The sequence below is a fragment of the Borostomias antarcticus genome (assembly GCF_949987555.1).
Source record: "Borostomias antarcticus genome assembly, chromosome: 15".
In the NCBI taxonomy this organism is placed as follows: Eukaryota; Metazoa; Chordata; class Actinopteri; order Stomiiformes; family Stomiidae; genus Borostomias; species Borostomias antarcticus.
The window spans coordinates 15,310,901-15,328,215 of NC_140248.1; the positions used below are offsets into that span (position 1 = coordinate 15,310,901).

Here is a 17,315-nt window from a genome sequence, read left to right on the forward strand (position 1 = left end):
TTCCCATTGCTTACCGAAACCAAAGCGTTTCACTCCTCTTCAGCCCATCAGTGGAGGCCTATCATTTTGACCTATAGTTTTGTGTGGTGAAACTTTCATTTTGTTTCGGTGGATGTGGGAGATTGATAACAACACATTTCTCAACAGCTGCCAGGCTATATTTTATTTATGACATAAACAGTTCACAATTGTCTGCTACTTGTACGAGCTCAGTGGCCTGCCATTTATTTTGATATTGAAAGAGAGACTAAAGTCCAGTTGTTACATTCAGTGTAAATGATCACAGTGATGTGGATCAATACAAATCTATAGCCTGTTTAAATAAAAATAAAATAAAAAATAGTAGATAGAGAACTTACTGAGTCTATACGACTTATTTTGGGTATTAACTAGAACATATATATAATCCCAACAGGGACATTACATTAAACGTTGGATGCCATTCATTTTCATAAACTTGCAGAGGTACCAACAGAGCATTATCATTGCATAGCAAGGACAACATTAAATTATTCTTTCTACTTTAAGTTGTTGAGTGTGTTAGAATTACACCCTGTAGGCTAATATTCACCCTTAAGAAGTTTAAGAAGTTATTTTAAGTTTAAAAACTTGTAAATGTCAAAGCTCAGATCCAATTACCCTTGTCCTCAACATTTCTACCCCTCTCTTCATCAAATTTCATAAACAGAGATCCAACTATGGACCAATTGTCAGAGCAGCTCCTACTGTGCTCCCAAATTCAATTTAGGACAAACTAGTACTTCTAACTCCAGCTCTGAGCTCTGTCATAGTAGAGCACAGCTTCTAACCCCAGTTCTGAGCTCTGTTATAGTAGAACATTTCTTCTAACCCCAGTTCTGAGCTCTGTTATAGTAGAACATTGCTTCTAACCCCAGTTCTGAGCTCTGTTATAGTAGAACATTGCTTCTAACCCCAGTTCTGAGCTCTGTTATAGTAGAACATTGCTTCTAACCCCAGTTCTGAGCTCTGTCATAGTAGAACATTGCTTCTAACCCCAGCTCTGAGCTCTGTTATAGTAGAACATTGCTTCTAACCCCAGCTCTGAGCTCTGTCATACTGTAGTACACAGAATAGAATAGAACACAGTCCCACAGATGATCAGTGCAGAAGGAGTCGTACTCTTATCTGATGTGAGACAATGCTCTCTTAGTGCAGCGTCCTGTGTAAACCATCTTGGAATGGATGTTGCACAACATCGCTCTCAGGGTCGAGAGTTTTCCCTGGCCAGGTCACCCCCATATCACATTCTGGTCTGAATATGAGGAAGGAACTTTAGAGTAGGTTGTTGTGTGTATGGTATGTGTTGTAGGACATACAGTAGGCTTAGTTGGGCTGCATACAGAGACTGATTTCTTGGCTAGTAGATGTAGACCTGACAATAAGACATTTACTAACATGCCCAATCAATGCAGTAAGTGTAAAATCACTCGGGGAGTTAGTGCTAGTCTAGGCCTTGTTGAACTGTGAAGGCACATATATTATGCCATACATTGTAATTTACTTTCACTTGGGAAGGTAAATAGTCAGCTGGAATGCAAACAATGTTCTTCCTATTCCAGAGAAAGAAAACCAATGTTTTGCCAACAAACAAATTGAAACAATCTGAAATATTCAATCATAGTTGAACAGTATTTACATTATGCTAAAGTGAATGAGCCAGAAAGTCAGTTGATGTTTGTCAGTTTAACAAAAGTTTGAATTGCACCATTTATCCTTGTTGCACATATGTGATATCTGAGAGAGATGGCAGAGGTAACACACTAGTCTTGGAATGTGTCTAGAAATGTGGTGAATTCTATTTGATGAATTTGATGTCTTTATATTTGACAAACAAATAATTCAAATATTACACCTACACCCCAATACACTTTGTTTTTTTTTTAAATCACCTTATTTGTTTGTTATTGGTGTGTATGCGTGTGTGTTTGTGTGTGTGTACGTGCGTATGTGTGTGTGTGTGTTTGTGCGTGTGTATGTGTGCGTGCATGTAAATTCTGTGTGTCCTCCACGAGTCCAGATCGACAGTAACATGTGAATGACGCTCTGTCGTCCTCTCCCTCACCTCCATTCCTTTAACCCGCTTCTCAATACGCATACACCCCACCCCACTCTGCCTCCTCCCCTCTACGCTGCATTTGATGTGGAAGCTCTATCCACATTTCCTGTCATCCTGAGAGATTTTTAGCCCTAATCTGTGTGTGATTTGGCCCTCTCCCCAGGGGCCCCATCAGAGGGCCTCTGCAGCCTGAGATCCTGAGCCTCCGTGTGACTCCAGCTTGGCTGCACATGAAGGACAGAGACCCGCATACTAAAGAGTTCAAAAGAGTTTGGTTCATAAGAGAACTAAGGTCTGAAACAGAAATGAATGAGTGAGAGTGGCACTCAATTAGAAGACACGGCACACATGGAAAATTACAGAAGGGTTACGGTTAGCAGGGTTAGCATCTGGCAAAAATGTATATCATCATCATGTCAGTTTATCAAGAGCTTTTTGTGGAGTGGAAGATTGAACAACAGTGAAGACCATTCAGAAACATCGTCAAGATAAAGATACACATTTTCTGTCATTTATAAGATTCACTGTAACTAGGGAGTCACAGTCAGACGTGTGGAGTGACGTGAGTCACTTATGTCTATATCAGATATGCTCTGTCATTAGATATCACAGACCTACATGCCATACTGTATTATAGCTCCCCTATTAATTGCACAATCACTTTTTCTTGTAGGCCTAGTTCTGCTTATGGTCAAAACACAATTAGGCCTAACTGTTTTCTTGTGGGCTATATCACTTTTCTTATTACATGTTGAAACTATTAATTTCCCAATATGTAGGCTAACAGTAATCTAGGTCAATTTTTTTACCAAAAAATTGCCATATTTTGAATGTGATAACTAGTCTAATGTGTAGCTGATAAACCAGTAATGCAGAACTATATCACGAGTGACAAAGCAAACGGCCAACCGTCTGACAGTGGAGCCCCGCCTCCTCCACTAGACCCGGGTGTAACGGGAGATCCGTCTTTGTGTTTAGTAGACCAGCTCTTAGAACCTTCTCACGCCAGCGTATTCCGTTTTGCACTTAGCGAAACATCGCAAATATACCTGTGTGATTCGGAATAAAGGCCATTCAGGTAAGAATGTTTTGTTTGATCGCTGATGTAAAAGTACATTAGTGACAGAATTATCGTGTTATAGCCTAGGCTATAGCTTAGCAAAAATGCATCAAATGACTGGAATAGCCTTCGTTCAGGTCAGTGCCAATGTGCCAAAGGTCGCGTGCTGGCTATAGTTTCAACATCAAAAGAAAGCTACCATTTAAAGCAAAAATAAACGAAGAGAAAGTTATCAGACTAGTTGGTAGGCTATACATTGTTGTTGCCAACATAATCTAACACATTTGACTGCAACTCTGGATACAGAATCACCCGTAGCCTACAGTTACGCAGTTATCCTTGTCAACGCTAGTCTGAGCACAACAGGGGTTATCAATATGGTTTTGCAAGTTTATTTAATATGATCTTGTGTGGCGTCTTTCATCAGAACATCTGCTCTCTTGCTTTGTTAAGAAAAAAAGAAAGTAGGCTAATCGCACTCCGGATGGATGAATAGAGCCAAAACAGCTCTGGTTGTCATCAACAACATCAGAGCGGGTTCTCAACTCAGCACTGAAGCTTTGACGTTTCTAGGCTGCTCCGGTTGGAGAATGTCCCGCGAGCAGACTGCGGTGGAACGCGCGAGGAGAGCCTTCCTCACCGGCAGGTCCAAGTCGCTGGAACACCGGATGCGTCAGCTCAGAAACCTCCAACGGTTTCTGGTGGAGAGGCAGCAAGAGATCGCTGATGCTATTAAGAAAGATCTCAATAAAGTGAGTTAAACTATAGCTGTATTTATTACGTGCTATTTATATTTATAGTGTGTGTGTGTGTGTGTGCGCGTGTGTGTGTGTGTGTGCGCGTGTGTGTGTGTGTGTGAGAGAGAGAAAGAGAGTGCACAGGTGACGGGTTGTCTGTGATTCTTTATTTGAAATTCTTTATTTGTTATGTATACTCACAGTGTTTCCCCTCTTCCAGAGTGATGTGGGAACCCAGCTGTACGAGACCCTGGGGTTGGAGGGGGAGATCGGTCTGGCCATGAAGAAGCTAGCGGAGTGGGCCGCCCCCCGGCCCGTGGAGAAGAACCTGCTGACCATCTCTGACACTGTCTACATCCAGCCTGAACCGCTGGGCGTGGTGCTCATCATCGGGGCCTGGAATTACCCCTGGGCCGTCACCATACAGCCCCTGATAGGGGCCATCGCTGCTGGTAAGAGGGTGTGTGTGTGTGTGTGTGTTTGACGTTGGCGCGGGGGAGGGGGAGCGTAGTGCCTGAACTCCCTACTTTCTGCAGTGGAAAAAGAAGTGGGACCTTAGTGGCTCCAGTCTAACATTTTGACTTGTCCAGCTAATGTTAACGGCACCTCTGCTGCACAACAGGACACTTGGGGGGCAAAATAAGCTTCTTTTTTTTCCGATAACCAAAGTTATCAGAGATTTGTGTAGATTTGCTTTGGAATCAAACTACATCAGCTGGTGCTTATGAGCAGATAAGGTGCAACAATTATTCTGAATAAACCTTGCTTGACTTATACACACTATAGCTAGATCACACAGCACATTTCTTGTTACGTACCAGAGAAATTTGTTATAAAATAATAGTTTATCATATAGTAGTAATAATAATGATAATAATAATAATAATAATATATATACATTTTATAATAATAGATAATAATAGATAATCATAAAATAGGTCTATACATATTTTACATATACTATTTATATTATATACAATGTTACAAAATAAAATTCACTTTCAATAACTTTTTCATGCACTCCGTGATATTTCAAGGACTTACAAGCTTTACTGTCTTGTTTAAAAGGCAAATATTGAACTCAGTATATGCAAATATTTAAAAGGCAAATATTGAACACAGAAAATGCATTTTTTATGGAATGGCCCCTTTTAGAGACTTGAGAAAGACAGAACTCTTCTAATTGCTAGCACGACAATGTATTATAGCTTACAGTCAACTAAATGTATTATAGCTTACAGTCAACTAAACCAAACTATGTTTAATTCACAAAGTCCCCCTGCTATTACATGTGGTTCTATGATGGTGCATTATAAATGTTAAACCACAAATTGATATTTGTTGTGTTAAACTTGTGTTATTACACAACGTCAGCCTCTGTACCCGGTCCAAGGCCAGTCCCAGAGCTGCTATCTATGGAGTTATGATCAGGAGCTCCCTAAAGCCTCTGGTATACTTGATCAGAAGCCCCCTAAAGCCCCTGGTATACCAAAGCTGGTATACGTGCTTTTAACTACGTGTATGAGGACAAAAGATGGCTACAAAGCGTCTCCTGCGTTCCTTTGGTGCGTTGGCTGTGATTGGCTGTGCAGGTCTTCAAAAATTAACACGTCGCAAAATGCTCACTCATCGCATGCGCTGTTAAACAGCAAATACAGTATGCTATGGGATTTATTCTCTCACTCTCTCTCTCTCTCTCTCTCTCTCTTGTGTTTTCTGTGTGTGTGTGTGTGTGTGAGAGAGAGAGAGAGAGAGAGAGAGAGAGAGAGAGAGAGAGAGAGAGAGAGATAACTCTCGAGCACCACTGCTATCAATAACTACTCAAGGATAAGACAAACTCCTGGTCTTGTATGAACCATATAACCATCTGATAACCCTTGAGATGGCTGTCTTAAATGCAGCTGTTGAATTATTCAGCCCTGTTTGAAAAGCTTACATCAAATGGCCATTCAATTGTTTGCATGCGTGCACTTAACCTGCACGTGGTTCAACGCAAACTCCCTGCAGAGTAGTAGCTTTGGATCGTCAACATTACACTAGAAGGCTTTCACCAACCAGCATTCTTGTGTATTTCTTACAGGGTCTTGTGTATTTCTTACAAGGTCTTGTATATTTCTTACAAGGTCTTGTGTATTTATTACAGGGTCTTGTGTATTTATCTCCAGGGCTATACTCTTTCAAATAAATTAGTATGAGCAATTTATGTATGGTTGACTGTTGTATTGTCTGCAACTATTGTATAGGCCTATTGCTGCTACACTGGCCAGGTTAAATAGATTTTAATCTCAATGATACTTGGATAAATAAAGGCAAGGCAAGGCAAGTTTATTTGTATAGCACATTTCAGCAACAAGGCAATTCAAAGTGCTTTAATAATAAATAAAGGTTGAATGAAAAAGAGGAGACGAGATTAGAGAAAGATATGGGCTGAACATAAGTTCTAATAGAGGCAAACTTTGATAGAACGTAAAAAAAAACACAACACGAAAAAACTCATAGCATGACATTAAGCAGTAGTTCATCATACAAACCCTTGGGTGACAAAGTCTGTAATGTGAAAATCCAGATCGCTTCACGTCTTTTTAACAGCAAGTCATGGTCGCCCCCTGTACATGGTAGGCTGACTTGCCATTGAACCGTAAAGTTGAAATGTCATGTTTCACATCATTGACTTGCTGTTAAAAAGACATGGAGCGTTCTGGATTTTCACTTTACAGACCTCGTCACCCAAGGGTTTGAATAACTTTGGTCAGTCGATAAGCCCCTTGTTTAATTAGATGTATCATTCATTATGTAGTTGTTGGCATGCTGGACTCATTCTCATGAGGTTTAAGTATGAGTATTTGCACTGGACTGGACTTTATTCTCTGGCTATGCTTGTTATCAACTCCGAGAGGAAGATTAGGTGTGTTCAGTAGGTGAGATGTGTATGCTGCTAAAGACTGATCAACCAGACTACATTACAGTCATTTAACAGACAATTTTATCCAGAGAGACTTACAATATTTGCATTTAACATAGGTAGTCAGTTTACTACTACTCGCCAGAACTCTCAAGTGCGTCTCCTTTCTAAACAAGTGACTGAGAGCATAATCGAGTGCTAAAGCCAAAGTGCATGAGTAGCAAAATATAAATAAAATAGAGGTAAATACTGCAGATATTTAAGAGGTAGGTAAATATATATTTAAGAGGTACGATCCTGGTAGTACTTGCCAATAATAAGCTAATTTATCGTAGCTATCCACACTGACTGCTACCAAAGCGTTACCACATCTGTTAGTGCCCTGTGGTTTGACCTTTAACCCGATAGCTCTTCTCATGCCGCTGTCCTGTCTGGTTGTAGGCAACGCTGCGGTGGTGAAGCCCTCCGAGGTGTGTGTTCACACTGCCAAGGTCATGGAGGACCTGCTGCCACTCTACATTGACAAGGTAACAATAAGGACACTGTCATGGCAATATCACACTCATCTTATTACTAATATCACACTCATCATACTAACAAACACACTCATCATATTACTAATACCACACTCATCATACTAACAAACAAACTCATCATATTACAAATATCACAGTCATCATATTACTAACAATCACACTCATCATACTAATATCACACTCATCATATTACTAACAATCACACTCATCATATAACTAATATAACACTCACACTAACAAACACGCTAATCATATTACTCCTAATATCACACTCATTATAGTAACACACATACTCATCATATTACTAATATCACACTAATCATATTACTAATATCACACTCATCATATTACTAACAATCACATTCATTACCTCTGCCCCAGCGACAGCACAAGGCGATAGGTTATGTTTTCGGTTGCGTGCGTGTGTCTGTTAGCAGGATTACACAAAAACTACTGGACCTATTTTCACGACACTCAGTGGTAGGGTGTAGCATGGTCCATCTTAGAACCCATTAAGCTTTAGAGTGGATCCGAATCATGGGTCGGATCCACGGGCCGCTCAAACACAGCCAGACTGGCCATTCACCTCCATTCATTTTTTGGACTTTGATTACGCAAAAACTACCAAACCGATTTTTATGAAACTCGGTGGAAGGGTGTATCATGGGCCACCTTAGAACCCATTAAATTTTGGAGCAGATCCGAATCACGGGCCGGATCAACAAATGAAAACAAAACTTAGAACAAAGCCAGCTCCCTGTGTGGGGGCCCTAGAGACTAGGGATGGGTGTCGTTAATTTTTATCGATACTGATACCATTATTGAGACTGCTTAACGATTCGAGTATTTATCAATCCCACTATCGATACCCTACTTTTCTACTATTTGATGGTAAAACAAGACAACTATAAATTCTTAAAAGAACCGAATTGGTATTGTTTTATTTGGGATTGTGACACTACTGATGCACGGATCAATAATAAAGAAGGGTCCTGCACCGGTTCTGAGCGCTGTGGCCCTGATTATTTTCGACTACTGATGCACAGGGCATAACGTGAAAAGACAAAAAATAAATTATACTGCATATAAATTAAATAAAGTAGCCTATTAGGCTATGCTTTACATAACAACATAACAACACACCATTACATAACAAATGGCTGCTCTTAACTAAACACTATTAGAGAAAGAGAACATCCCTCCTTGGCAAACCTATGCCAACCGATTGCTAGGCTACTAACGCCATCCATTAGTTGTGACGAGCACTGCCGCTTGCTAACATTAACCAGCTAGATAGTGCTATAGCATTGTACATGCAAGTGCTATGCTATACACTATTACGCTATTTTACGTTGACATTGACAGTCCTTATATCTAGATGTCTTCTTTGCAAGCTAGATTCCCTCTGTCATCCGCTTGCTAAAGGCTACAAGAACGTATTAGTATAACTTAGACTACAGTGGGTGATTCATTCATTCATTCACTAGTTGTGCCTAGTAACGTAACGTCACTGCACCGAGCTAGCAAGCTAACGGTAGCTAACTTTAGGTATAGCTGGCTAGCTGCAGTACGTTACTACTAGTCTAATGAATGAACCACTGTAAGTTATAGCTTTAGCAAGCCGATGACAGAGGGAATCTAGCTAGCAAAGAAGACATCTAGCACTAGATTTAAGTACTGTCAATGTCAACGAACGGGACTTATTGGGGTGCGCACAGCATGCATACCTGGGGTGGTAGAAGAGGACGAGGGAGTTGGTCTGTCTCACACTTTGAGACTATCAAATGTAGTGCAAGTCCGAATTCTAATCTGATGGGCACCATTTAAGTACTTTAGCATAGACATATTTCCCCCCTTGCAGGGGAATATCTTAGAGCACAGGTTGCATTTCGCCTCCTCCTTTTCTTTCACTTTTGTGAAATGTAACCACGCCTTAGATCGCTTTGTGCGCTCAGCCATTCTCTCCGCCCAAATGAGAAATAAAGCGGTGCGGGAGGCCATTGTATCTTTTTTTATTTAAACCGCGGATGGATTGAAATGACGTGACTCGTCTTACAAGATTTCAAATTGACATTACGTTATCGTAGGACGTGCTAGTCTCGATAGCAGAATCGATAAGCTCGGGTCTGCCTTTTTATCGAGTTTCTCGAAATCCTTGAACCGGGTCTTAATAGAACCGGTTTTCAAGACCCATCCCTACTAGAGACACAGGGTTTGGACTGGGGTGTGCGGGGGGAGAGACAGGAGTGCACCACACTAACCCCCGCTGACTGTGACCCGAGGGGACACCACAGAGTGGGCCAAATACAGCCACCCATTCACCTTCAGTCATTTTTAACTCCGCCCCAGCGAATCATGGGGCGAGTCCATGAGCCGCCCAAACACAAAAACTACCAGACTGCTTTTCATGAAACTCAGGAGGGGTGTAGCATGGGCCTTTCAATTTTGGCGAGCACAGAGCCACAAAATGCATTCAGGGGCGGAGGTCTGTGCTCTCTGAGCACCATTTCATATTACTAATATCACACTCATCATATTACTAATATCACACATCATATTACTAATATGACACAACTCTACAGATGATAATCATTCATATAACACCACCACCATCACCCAACATCTCTACAACCCTGTTAACATCACCTAACATCTCTGCAGCCCTGTTCTACATGTAAATGTCACCTACAGAACAGCAGGTAGCCCATAATCCCACCGCGCTGTTTGGCGGTGGCGTGTGTACAGTACGTACAGTATAGCGGCGTTTGTTTGTGTTTCAGGAGTTGTACCCGGTGGTGACAGGCGGCGTGCCGGAGACCCAGGAGCTCCTGCGCCAACGCTTCGATCACGTCTTCTACACGGGCAACAGCGCCGTGGGCCGGCTGGTCATGGAGGCGGCGGCCAAGCACCTGACGCCCGTCACACTGGAGCTGGGCGGCAAGAGCCCCTGCTACATCGACAAGGACTGTGACATCAGCATGGCGTGTCGGTGAGCAGGCGGGCGCGCCGTATGGCCCTCTCTCTCCGTCCTTGTCCTTTCGGTTCCCTCGTTTGTGCCCATGCTACTCTCGTCTTCCTCACCCTCCTTCCCCTCTCTCTCTCTCTCTCTCTCTTCTCTCTCAATTCAATTCAATTCAATCCAATTGCGATGCCTTATTGACATGGCAAGAAAAGTTGAAAAAGTATTTAAGTATTGCCAAAGCAAACATACAGTATATTACAATGAATGAAAATGTACTGTAACAATACAAAACTAGGGCTGCGAGCAGCAGTGAGCGGGCCCTCGCACCCTCGCACCCCATTAAAGGGTGTGCTATTTCGGTGTCCAATACTGAGAGAAACTTCCTGTCACCAGTAGAAATATCTACCGTATCGAGTCTGCTTAATGATCCGGGTCCTTATTGATACCACTATCGATACTTTTCTATGGGAAAAACGAGACGGACGGCAATACATGTTTAACAGAACTGGTTTTGCATTTATTGCTTTTTCGCCTCGTCTTTATCTTTCACTCTTGTGAAATGAAGCCAAGCACTTGACCGTTTTGCACACTGCCATTTTCTCAACAAGCAAACTTGTGAACGAGTGTGCAAGGCAATAAAATAACAGCGGTTGGCATGCAATGCAATGGAATTCCAAAACTTTATCAGTCATGTTTGTGCACCACGATCGGACAGGACGTATAATGTGGGTGACCAGACGTCCCGATTGCCCGTGTCAAGCCGGTTGTACCGAGAAATATCTGTAGAACACTAGTTTTCAACATTCACTGCCAACGGTTTTAACCACAACATAATGTGATGCTTGTTAACAGTGCTCACATGACATTTATCAAGTTAATATGATCTTTACGTCGGAATTCCTACCTACAAGACTAAAGGTGTAGCCCAGTGTGTGCAGACCAATATGTTGCTTGCTGGGAAGCTGTCCATGATGCTGAAACTGAAATATTTGTATCATTCTGAATGAAAACGCCTGGTTTTGGTGCTCGAGAATTATATATGCCTACTTGTGCGCTTGCATGAACGTGCAGTAGCCTAGCCTACACTTTGGATTGTCCCGGTTAAAATGGTCACTCGGCTGTAGGCTCGATAGCAGACCCGATAAGCTCCAACCTTATTGATTACCGAGTCTTGAGAAATTTGGAACTGGGTCCTTTTGGACCCGTGTTTTGATCCCCATCCCTAGTCACCAGTAGGTGGCGCTCTAAGCATGATTCAATACCGACGCATAGATGTGTTCAGGACGGTACCTTGATGAAGCGTGAGAAATCGGACAATGTATGTAGGAGTAATAATGACTTCCTGCTTGACCTGTAGGCGGCGCTATAACTATGACTCAATACTGACCTACAGATGTGTTCAGGACGTGACCTTCATCAAGCGTGAGCAATTTGGGGTAAATTGGATAATGTATGTAGGAGTTATGAGGACTTCCTGTGAGCAGTAGGTGGCGCTATAAGTATGACTCAATGCTGACGCACAGATGTGTTCAGGATGCGACCTTCATCAAGCGTGAGCAATTTGGTGTAAATCGGATAATGTATGTAGGAGTTATGAGGACTTCCTGTTTCACCAGTAGGTGGCACTGTAGGTATGATGCAATACTGACTTACAGATGTGTTCAAGATGCGACCTTCATCAAGCATGAGCAATTTGGAGTAAATCGGATAACGTATGTAGGAGTTATGAGTACTTCCTGTTTCACCAGTAGGTGGCGCTGTAAGTGTGACTCAATACCGACGCATAGATGTGTTCAGAATGCGACCTTCATGAAGCGTCAGCAATTTGGTGCAAATCGGATAATGTATGTAGGAGTTTTGAGGACTTCCTGTTTCACCAATATGTGGCGCTATAAGTATGACGCAATACTGACACATAGATGTGTTCAGGACAGAACCTTCATGAAGCGTGAGAAATATCGGACAAATTGGATAATGTATGGAGGCGTTATGAGGACTTCCTGTTGTATGGCGAAATGTCAAAATTTGGCGGGGCGCCATGGCAAGGGTGTTTGGTGAAAACTATTTTTTTTAATAACTTTTGATCACAAAGGTCTTAAGATGAACCTGATCGAATATGAAGTTGATCAGATGAAATCTGTAGGAGGAATTCGTTAAAGTACGAGGCATGGAAATGGTAGAAACAAGGAAAAAATGGCACATTAAGAGCAAAATGCCTGACTTCCTGTTGGATGTTGGGTATAGCTCCAAGATAAATTTTAGTGTGTCTCGAACTACATATGCCCACCGAATTTCGTTCGCCTACATCAAACTGAAAGGTGGGGCTCGCCATTTAAAATTTTCCAGGGGGCGCTCTTGAGCCGTTTTGCCACGCCCATTTCCGTCACCCATGAAATATCAAATTTTTCACCGGGACTGACGTATCTGCAAAGTTTCATGCGTTTTCATCGATGTTTAGGCCGCCAAAAAGGCATTTGTTTGGGGAGAAGAAGAAGAAGGTAGGAGAATAATCCTTACAATTTCACAATTCGCACCGCACCGCCAGTGCTCGGGCCCTAATAAAAAGAATCAATAAGAGCAGTACTCTGAGTGCAGTCCAATGTGCAAATAAACTATAAACGAGTCTTGAGTACTCACCGTACTCTCTCTTTCTCTCTCTATGTCTATCTCTCTGTCTGTCTCTCCCTGTCTCTATCTCCCTGTCTCGATCTCTCTGTTTGTCTCTCTCTCTCTCGGTTTCTCTGTCTCTCTCTCTGCCTCTCTCTCTCTCTCGCTCTCTCTCTCTCTCTCCACTGTGCTGTAGGCGTGTGACCTGGGGGAAGTACACCAACTGTGGGCAGACGTGCATCGCCCCAGACTACATCCTGTGTGACCCCAGCATCCAGGACCGGGTGGTGGAGGAGGTCAAGAAGTCCATCAGGGTACGTACTGTAGGGACAGTAGTAACATCATCACTGTGTGGCCACATTAGAAAGGAATTCCCTTGTATCACAATGAAGAAGCGAGGAGTGAGCTACACAACTGATCGTCTCTGTATTTTCTCTCTCAGGATTTTTACACAGAGGACCCTAAGACCTGCGCCGACTACGGACGCATCATCAACCAGCGCCACTTCAAGAGGATCATGGCGATGACAGAGGACAGCACTGTAGCAGTGGGTGGTGAAACTGATGAGTCAGAGTGCTACATAGGTACTTGTATTGGTATTTACATTGTAATTAATTACACAACTGTTTATTATGGAATAACAGTAATACTATCATACTATTTTTGCCTTCATATACATAAACAAACATTGCATAGTCTGCAGCACAATTTCTGTTTCTAGAGATGAAATATAGCCTGGCTCCAGCTCCTGAATCACACTCCCACTTTAATTAGGTGGGCTAGCTTGTAGAAGCTAGCCCAACTTGTGATATTGACCTTATTCACATGGCGGGCATGTCACGCTCAGGGTGGGAGAATGCGGAAGTATCCATAGTCTAATAGTACAAGTTCGTTATGAAAAGAACACTTCAAGATTAGAAATAGTCAGAAATAACATTCAGAATACACTACTGGAATTAAAAACTCATGATTACCGGACTCTGATTGTTTTTCACCGCGGTAGTTTTCACGTTATGAAATACATGGACGGGAATGAGCTGATGACTAATGCGCTCCTATGTATTTCATAACGTGAAAACTACCGCGGTGAAAAACAATCCAGTCCAATAATCATGAGTTTGTAATTCCAGTAGTGTATTCTGGATGTTATTTTTTGACTATTTCGAATCTTGAAGTGTTATTTTTATAACGAACTTGTACTATATGGTCTATGGATACTTCCGCATTCTCCCACCCTGAGCGTGACGTAAGAGCAAAATTCACCGGTGGGTGCATGGAGATGATTGCCCGGTCCATAGTAGTACTAGCAGTAGTTGTTACATACAGCTGCAGCAGCTAGCCCACCTCACATTTTCTCCAGGAAATGTACTTTCTAGTTTTCTAAATGCTATTCAGTGTCTGGAAAGACTCTCGTCCAGAGTGATTTCTCGGTTGTAATTCCAGCTAAGCCAGTCAGCGTCCTTTGAATTTGATGATGGAATTAAACTGCGTGACGTGATTGGTTAGGGGATGAACTAATCACAGAGGACTCCTTCGGCAATGCCCATCTCAGAAAACGTCTGCAATGGGAGCCTGTTCAGACTGAATAATGAAGTGAAACGAAATGGCAATTCAGTCCGAGTGTCAGGCTAGATGAAATATCCTTACTTTGGGATGTATGTAGTTGAAATGTCTGTGCGCCCTTCCCCCCAGCCCCCACGGTGCTGCGGGACGTGAAGCCGGAGTCTAAGGTGATGCAGGAGGAGATCTTCGGGCCACTGCTCCCCATCGTGGCGGTCAGTGGGCTGGACGAAGCCATCAGCTTCATCAACCAGAGAGAGAAACCTCTCGCCCTCTACGTCTTCTCACCAGACGACAAAGTAATGTACACACGCACACACACCTACACACACACACTCACACACACACACAGACCACACACACACACACACAGTATTCCAAAATTGTGATCTTGTTGCAGTTTTAAACAAATAGTGCCATTGTTGTTGCCTTTCTTCTCCATCTATCTGAGTGAAGGTGATAAAGAAGATGATAGCGGAGACCTCTAGTGGAGGAGTGCTGGCCAACGACTGCCTGATCCACTATTCTGTCAGCGCACTGCCCTTTGGTGGAGTAGGTTAGTGTCCTTCTCTTTACATACAGGTCTTTCTCATGTGAAATGTTGCTTGTACCATGGTGAGGTATGGAAAGAGCTGCACCACCACTCGCAACCCCAAGAGGGAGTAGAACACTGTTACAGGACATTTCACCTAGTTGTTCATGAGGGCTTCTCAGTGCAGTGAACGCAAGACTGACAACCTGGTGTGGGACTGGTAGTACACACAAACTAAATATAGACTTCAGAAAATAAATATGAGAATATATAATATATATATATATATTAAATAAAAGAATATTGCATAGCAGTTGGTAAGTTGTTTTGGATAAGATCTTATGCTAGAATGCAAATTCATCATCAGGTAATATGGGATGGATTGTCCCACACAGCAGTTTGCCTGCGCTGTGGCACACAACATTTCTAAGTAAAAAGACCTGTGCACACACACACACACACTCTCACAAACATACACACTCTCACAAACACACACACACACGCATGCTGACTGTACTCTCTCCGTGTGATCGCTCCTTAGGGAACAGCGGTATGGGCTCCTACCACGGTAAGTTCAGCTTCGACCAGCTGAGTCACCTGCGGAGCTGCCTGATCAAGCAGCTCAAGATGGAGGGCCTGAACGACATGCGCTACCCCCCACACACCCACAAGAAGCTTAGCTGGGCCCGCTTCTTCATCCTGAGGAACCCGGACCTGGGCTGGCTGGGCCGCGTAGCTCTGCTGGCCGTCCTGGCGGTGGTGGCGGCCGTGGTGCTGCAGGTACGTGGGGAGGAGGGGGCGGGGCGAGAAGGAAGGAGAGAGGGGAGTGATAGGACCTAGGCTGGATTCCGAATCGCATACTTACATACTATATAGTATGCCAAAAATGTATGTAGTACAGTATGTCCCAATTGGATGCGTACTGCGTGCAAAGTACGTACTTTGTAGGGCCAGCTGTAGTGCGTATTGGTAGTAAAAAGTAGAAGTACATTATGCATTTCGGAATGCAGCCCTGGTTTTGCATAGCCAGACCTATCTCCACACTTTGTTTACGCTGTGCCAGCGCTGGAGAAAGGTCTGGCTGGACTCATTACAATTCGGGGTTAAGGGGAGAAAAAACACTGCATTTCTTTAAACGTGATGGTGAGGTTGAAAGAGGGGATTATGGAGGGAGAATTGTTTTGGATTTAGATGAAAGACACTGATTGGTGGATTTTTGTGTTTTTCCAGAGATATATGCAGTGAGGTCACAACAACATTCCTAAGGCGTAGGCCTCTTGTTACCCCAGCAACACGCAGGGCAGAAGAATGGACCTTGGCCTCCAGCACTAGATGGAGTTTAACCCTGCCCACTTCTGCTTTTAGATAATACTGTGCCCTTCACCTAAGAGCCAGAAGGGTAACCGGCTCATTTATCTATGTGATTGTATAACTCTGCACAATGTAATTTCAGAAAGATTTGTTGACTGATATTGGCTAGCTGCATATTTTATTGATATGTTATTGAATGTGATCTTTTAGCATATTTATGGCACTTTAATCAGTCTTTTATGTTAACCTGTTAGCACAGGTTGCTTAAAAATACAAACTTAAAATGTTCATTTTATGGGCTGTCCTACACCTTATATATACGTTATATACGTTATTGATGAAGTAACAAAAACAAGCAGAAATTACAGTATATGACCCATTGTTGCCATAGATTTTGCCAAAGCCAGTTTTCTTACACTCTGTAGCGTTCTGTTCCTACATTCTTAGTCATACACAATGAAGACTCAATTTTTCAATCTTTTTCATTTGTGAAGGCATGATCATGACATAAATATTCACTTGTGGTTCACTAACATTTCACATGGTGGAAATTATGCTGTAGTTGATACCAGAGAAGCATAACGTTCTGCCACTGAGTTGGCAGGTTAGTTGCTTGTTTTATTGTGATTGTTTGCTCTTAATGTTCAGAAGTGTGTGATTACAGTTTGAACCAACATGACCAACTCATATCATACTGTTACTATACTGTATATTCTATATAGTTAAAGTCCATGTCATTTACTATACTGTATATTCTGTATAGTTAAAGTCCATGTCATTTCATTTTTACATTTTACACAATGTGCCTGAAACAAACCAGGTAACTCCCTTTGCATTTCAAAATATTTTTAATTTAATTTACAAATATTAATGAGCATATACAATGTGTAACTAGCATTTCAATAAATTATTATACATTTCATTTTGTCCTTCACCTTTGGATTTCACTTTCTGTCTTTAAATAGCATTGTGATCTCCAGACTTGGGTCAATTACTATTTTAGAAATACACAATATGTGCCCTTGGCAAAT

General features: G+C 42.3%; 1 protein-coding gene across 1 annotated transcript; it reads left to right on the plus strand.

Moving 5' to 3' along the window:
• Positions 1-3,069: 3,069 nt before the first annotated feature.
• Positions 3,070-17,204, plus strand: aldh3a2b (aldehyde dehydrogenase 3 family, member A2b). The gene is made up of 11 exons (XM_084449653.1): positions 3,070-3,155; positions 3,591-3,889; positions 4,095-4,326; positions 7,218-7,303; positions 10,093-10,301; positions 13,078-13,195; positions 13,324-13,465; positions 14,574-14,740; positions 14,898-14,997; positions 15,515-15,753; positions 16,204-17,204. The coding sequence occupies exons 2-11, from the start codon at positions 3,626-3,628 to the stop codon at positions 16,216-16,218; spliced, it is 1,572 nt and encodes a 523-aa protein (XP_084305779.1). The 5' UTR covers positions 3,070-3,155; positions 3,591-3,625; the 3' UTR covers positions 16,219-17,204.
• The last annotated feature ends 111 nt before the right edge of the window (positions 17,205-17,315 follow it).

Excerpts from the sequence above, each read along its gene's own strand:
- aldh3a2b (XM_084449653.1), top strand. The coding sequence starts at position 3,626 with ATGAATAGAGCCAAAACAGCTCTGGTTGTCATCAACAACATCAGAGCG. Across the intron at positions 4,327-7,217 it reads GATAGGGGCCATCGCTGCTG|GCAACGCTGCGGTGGTGAAG; the intron begins GTAAGAGGGTGT and ends GTCTGGTTGTAG. Across the intron at positions 13,196-13,323 it reads AGGTCAAGAAGTCCATCAGG|GATTTTTACACAGAGGACCC; the intron begins GTACGTACTGTA and ends TTTCTCTCTCAG.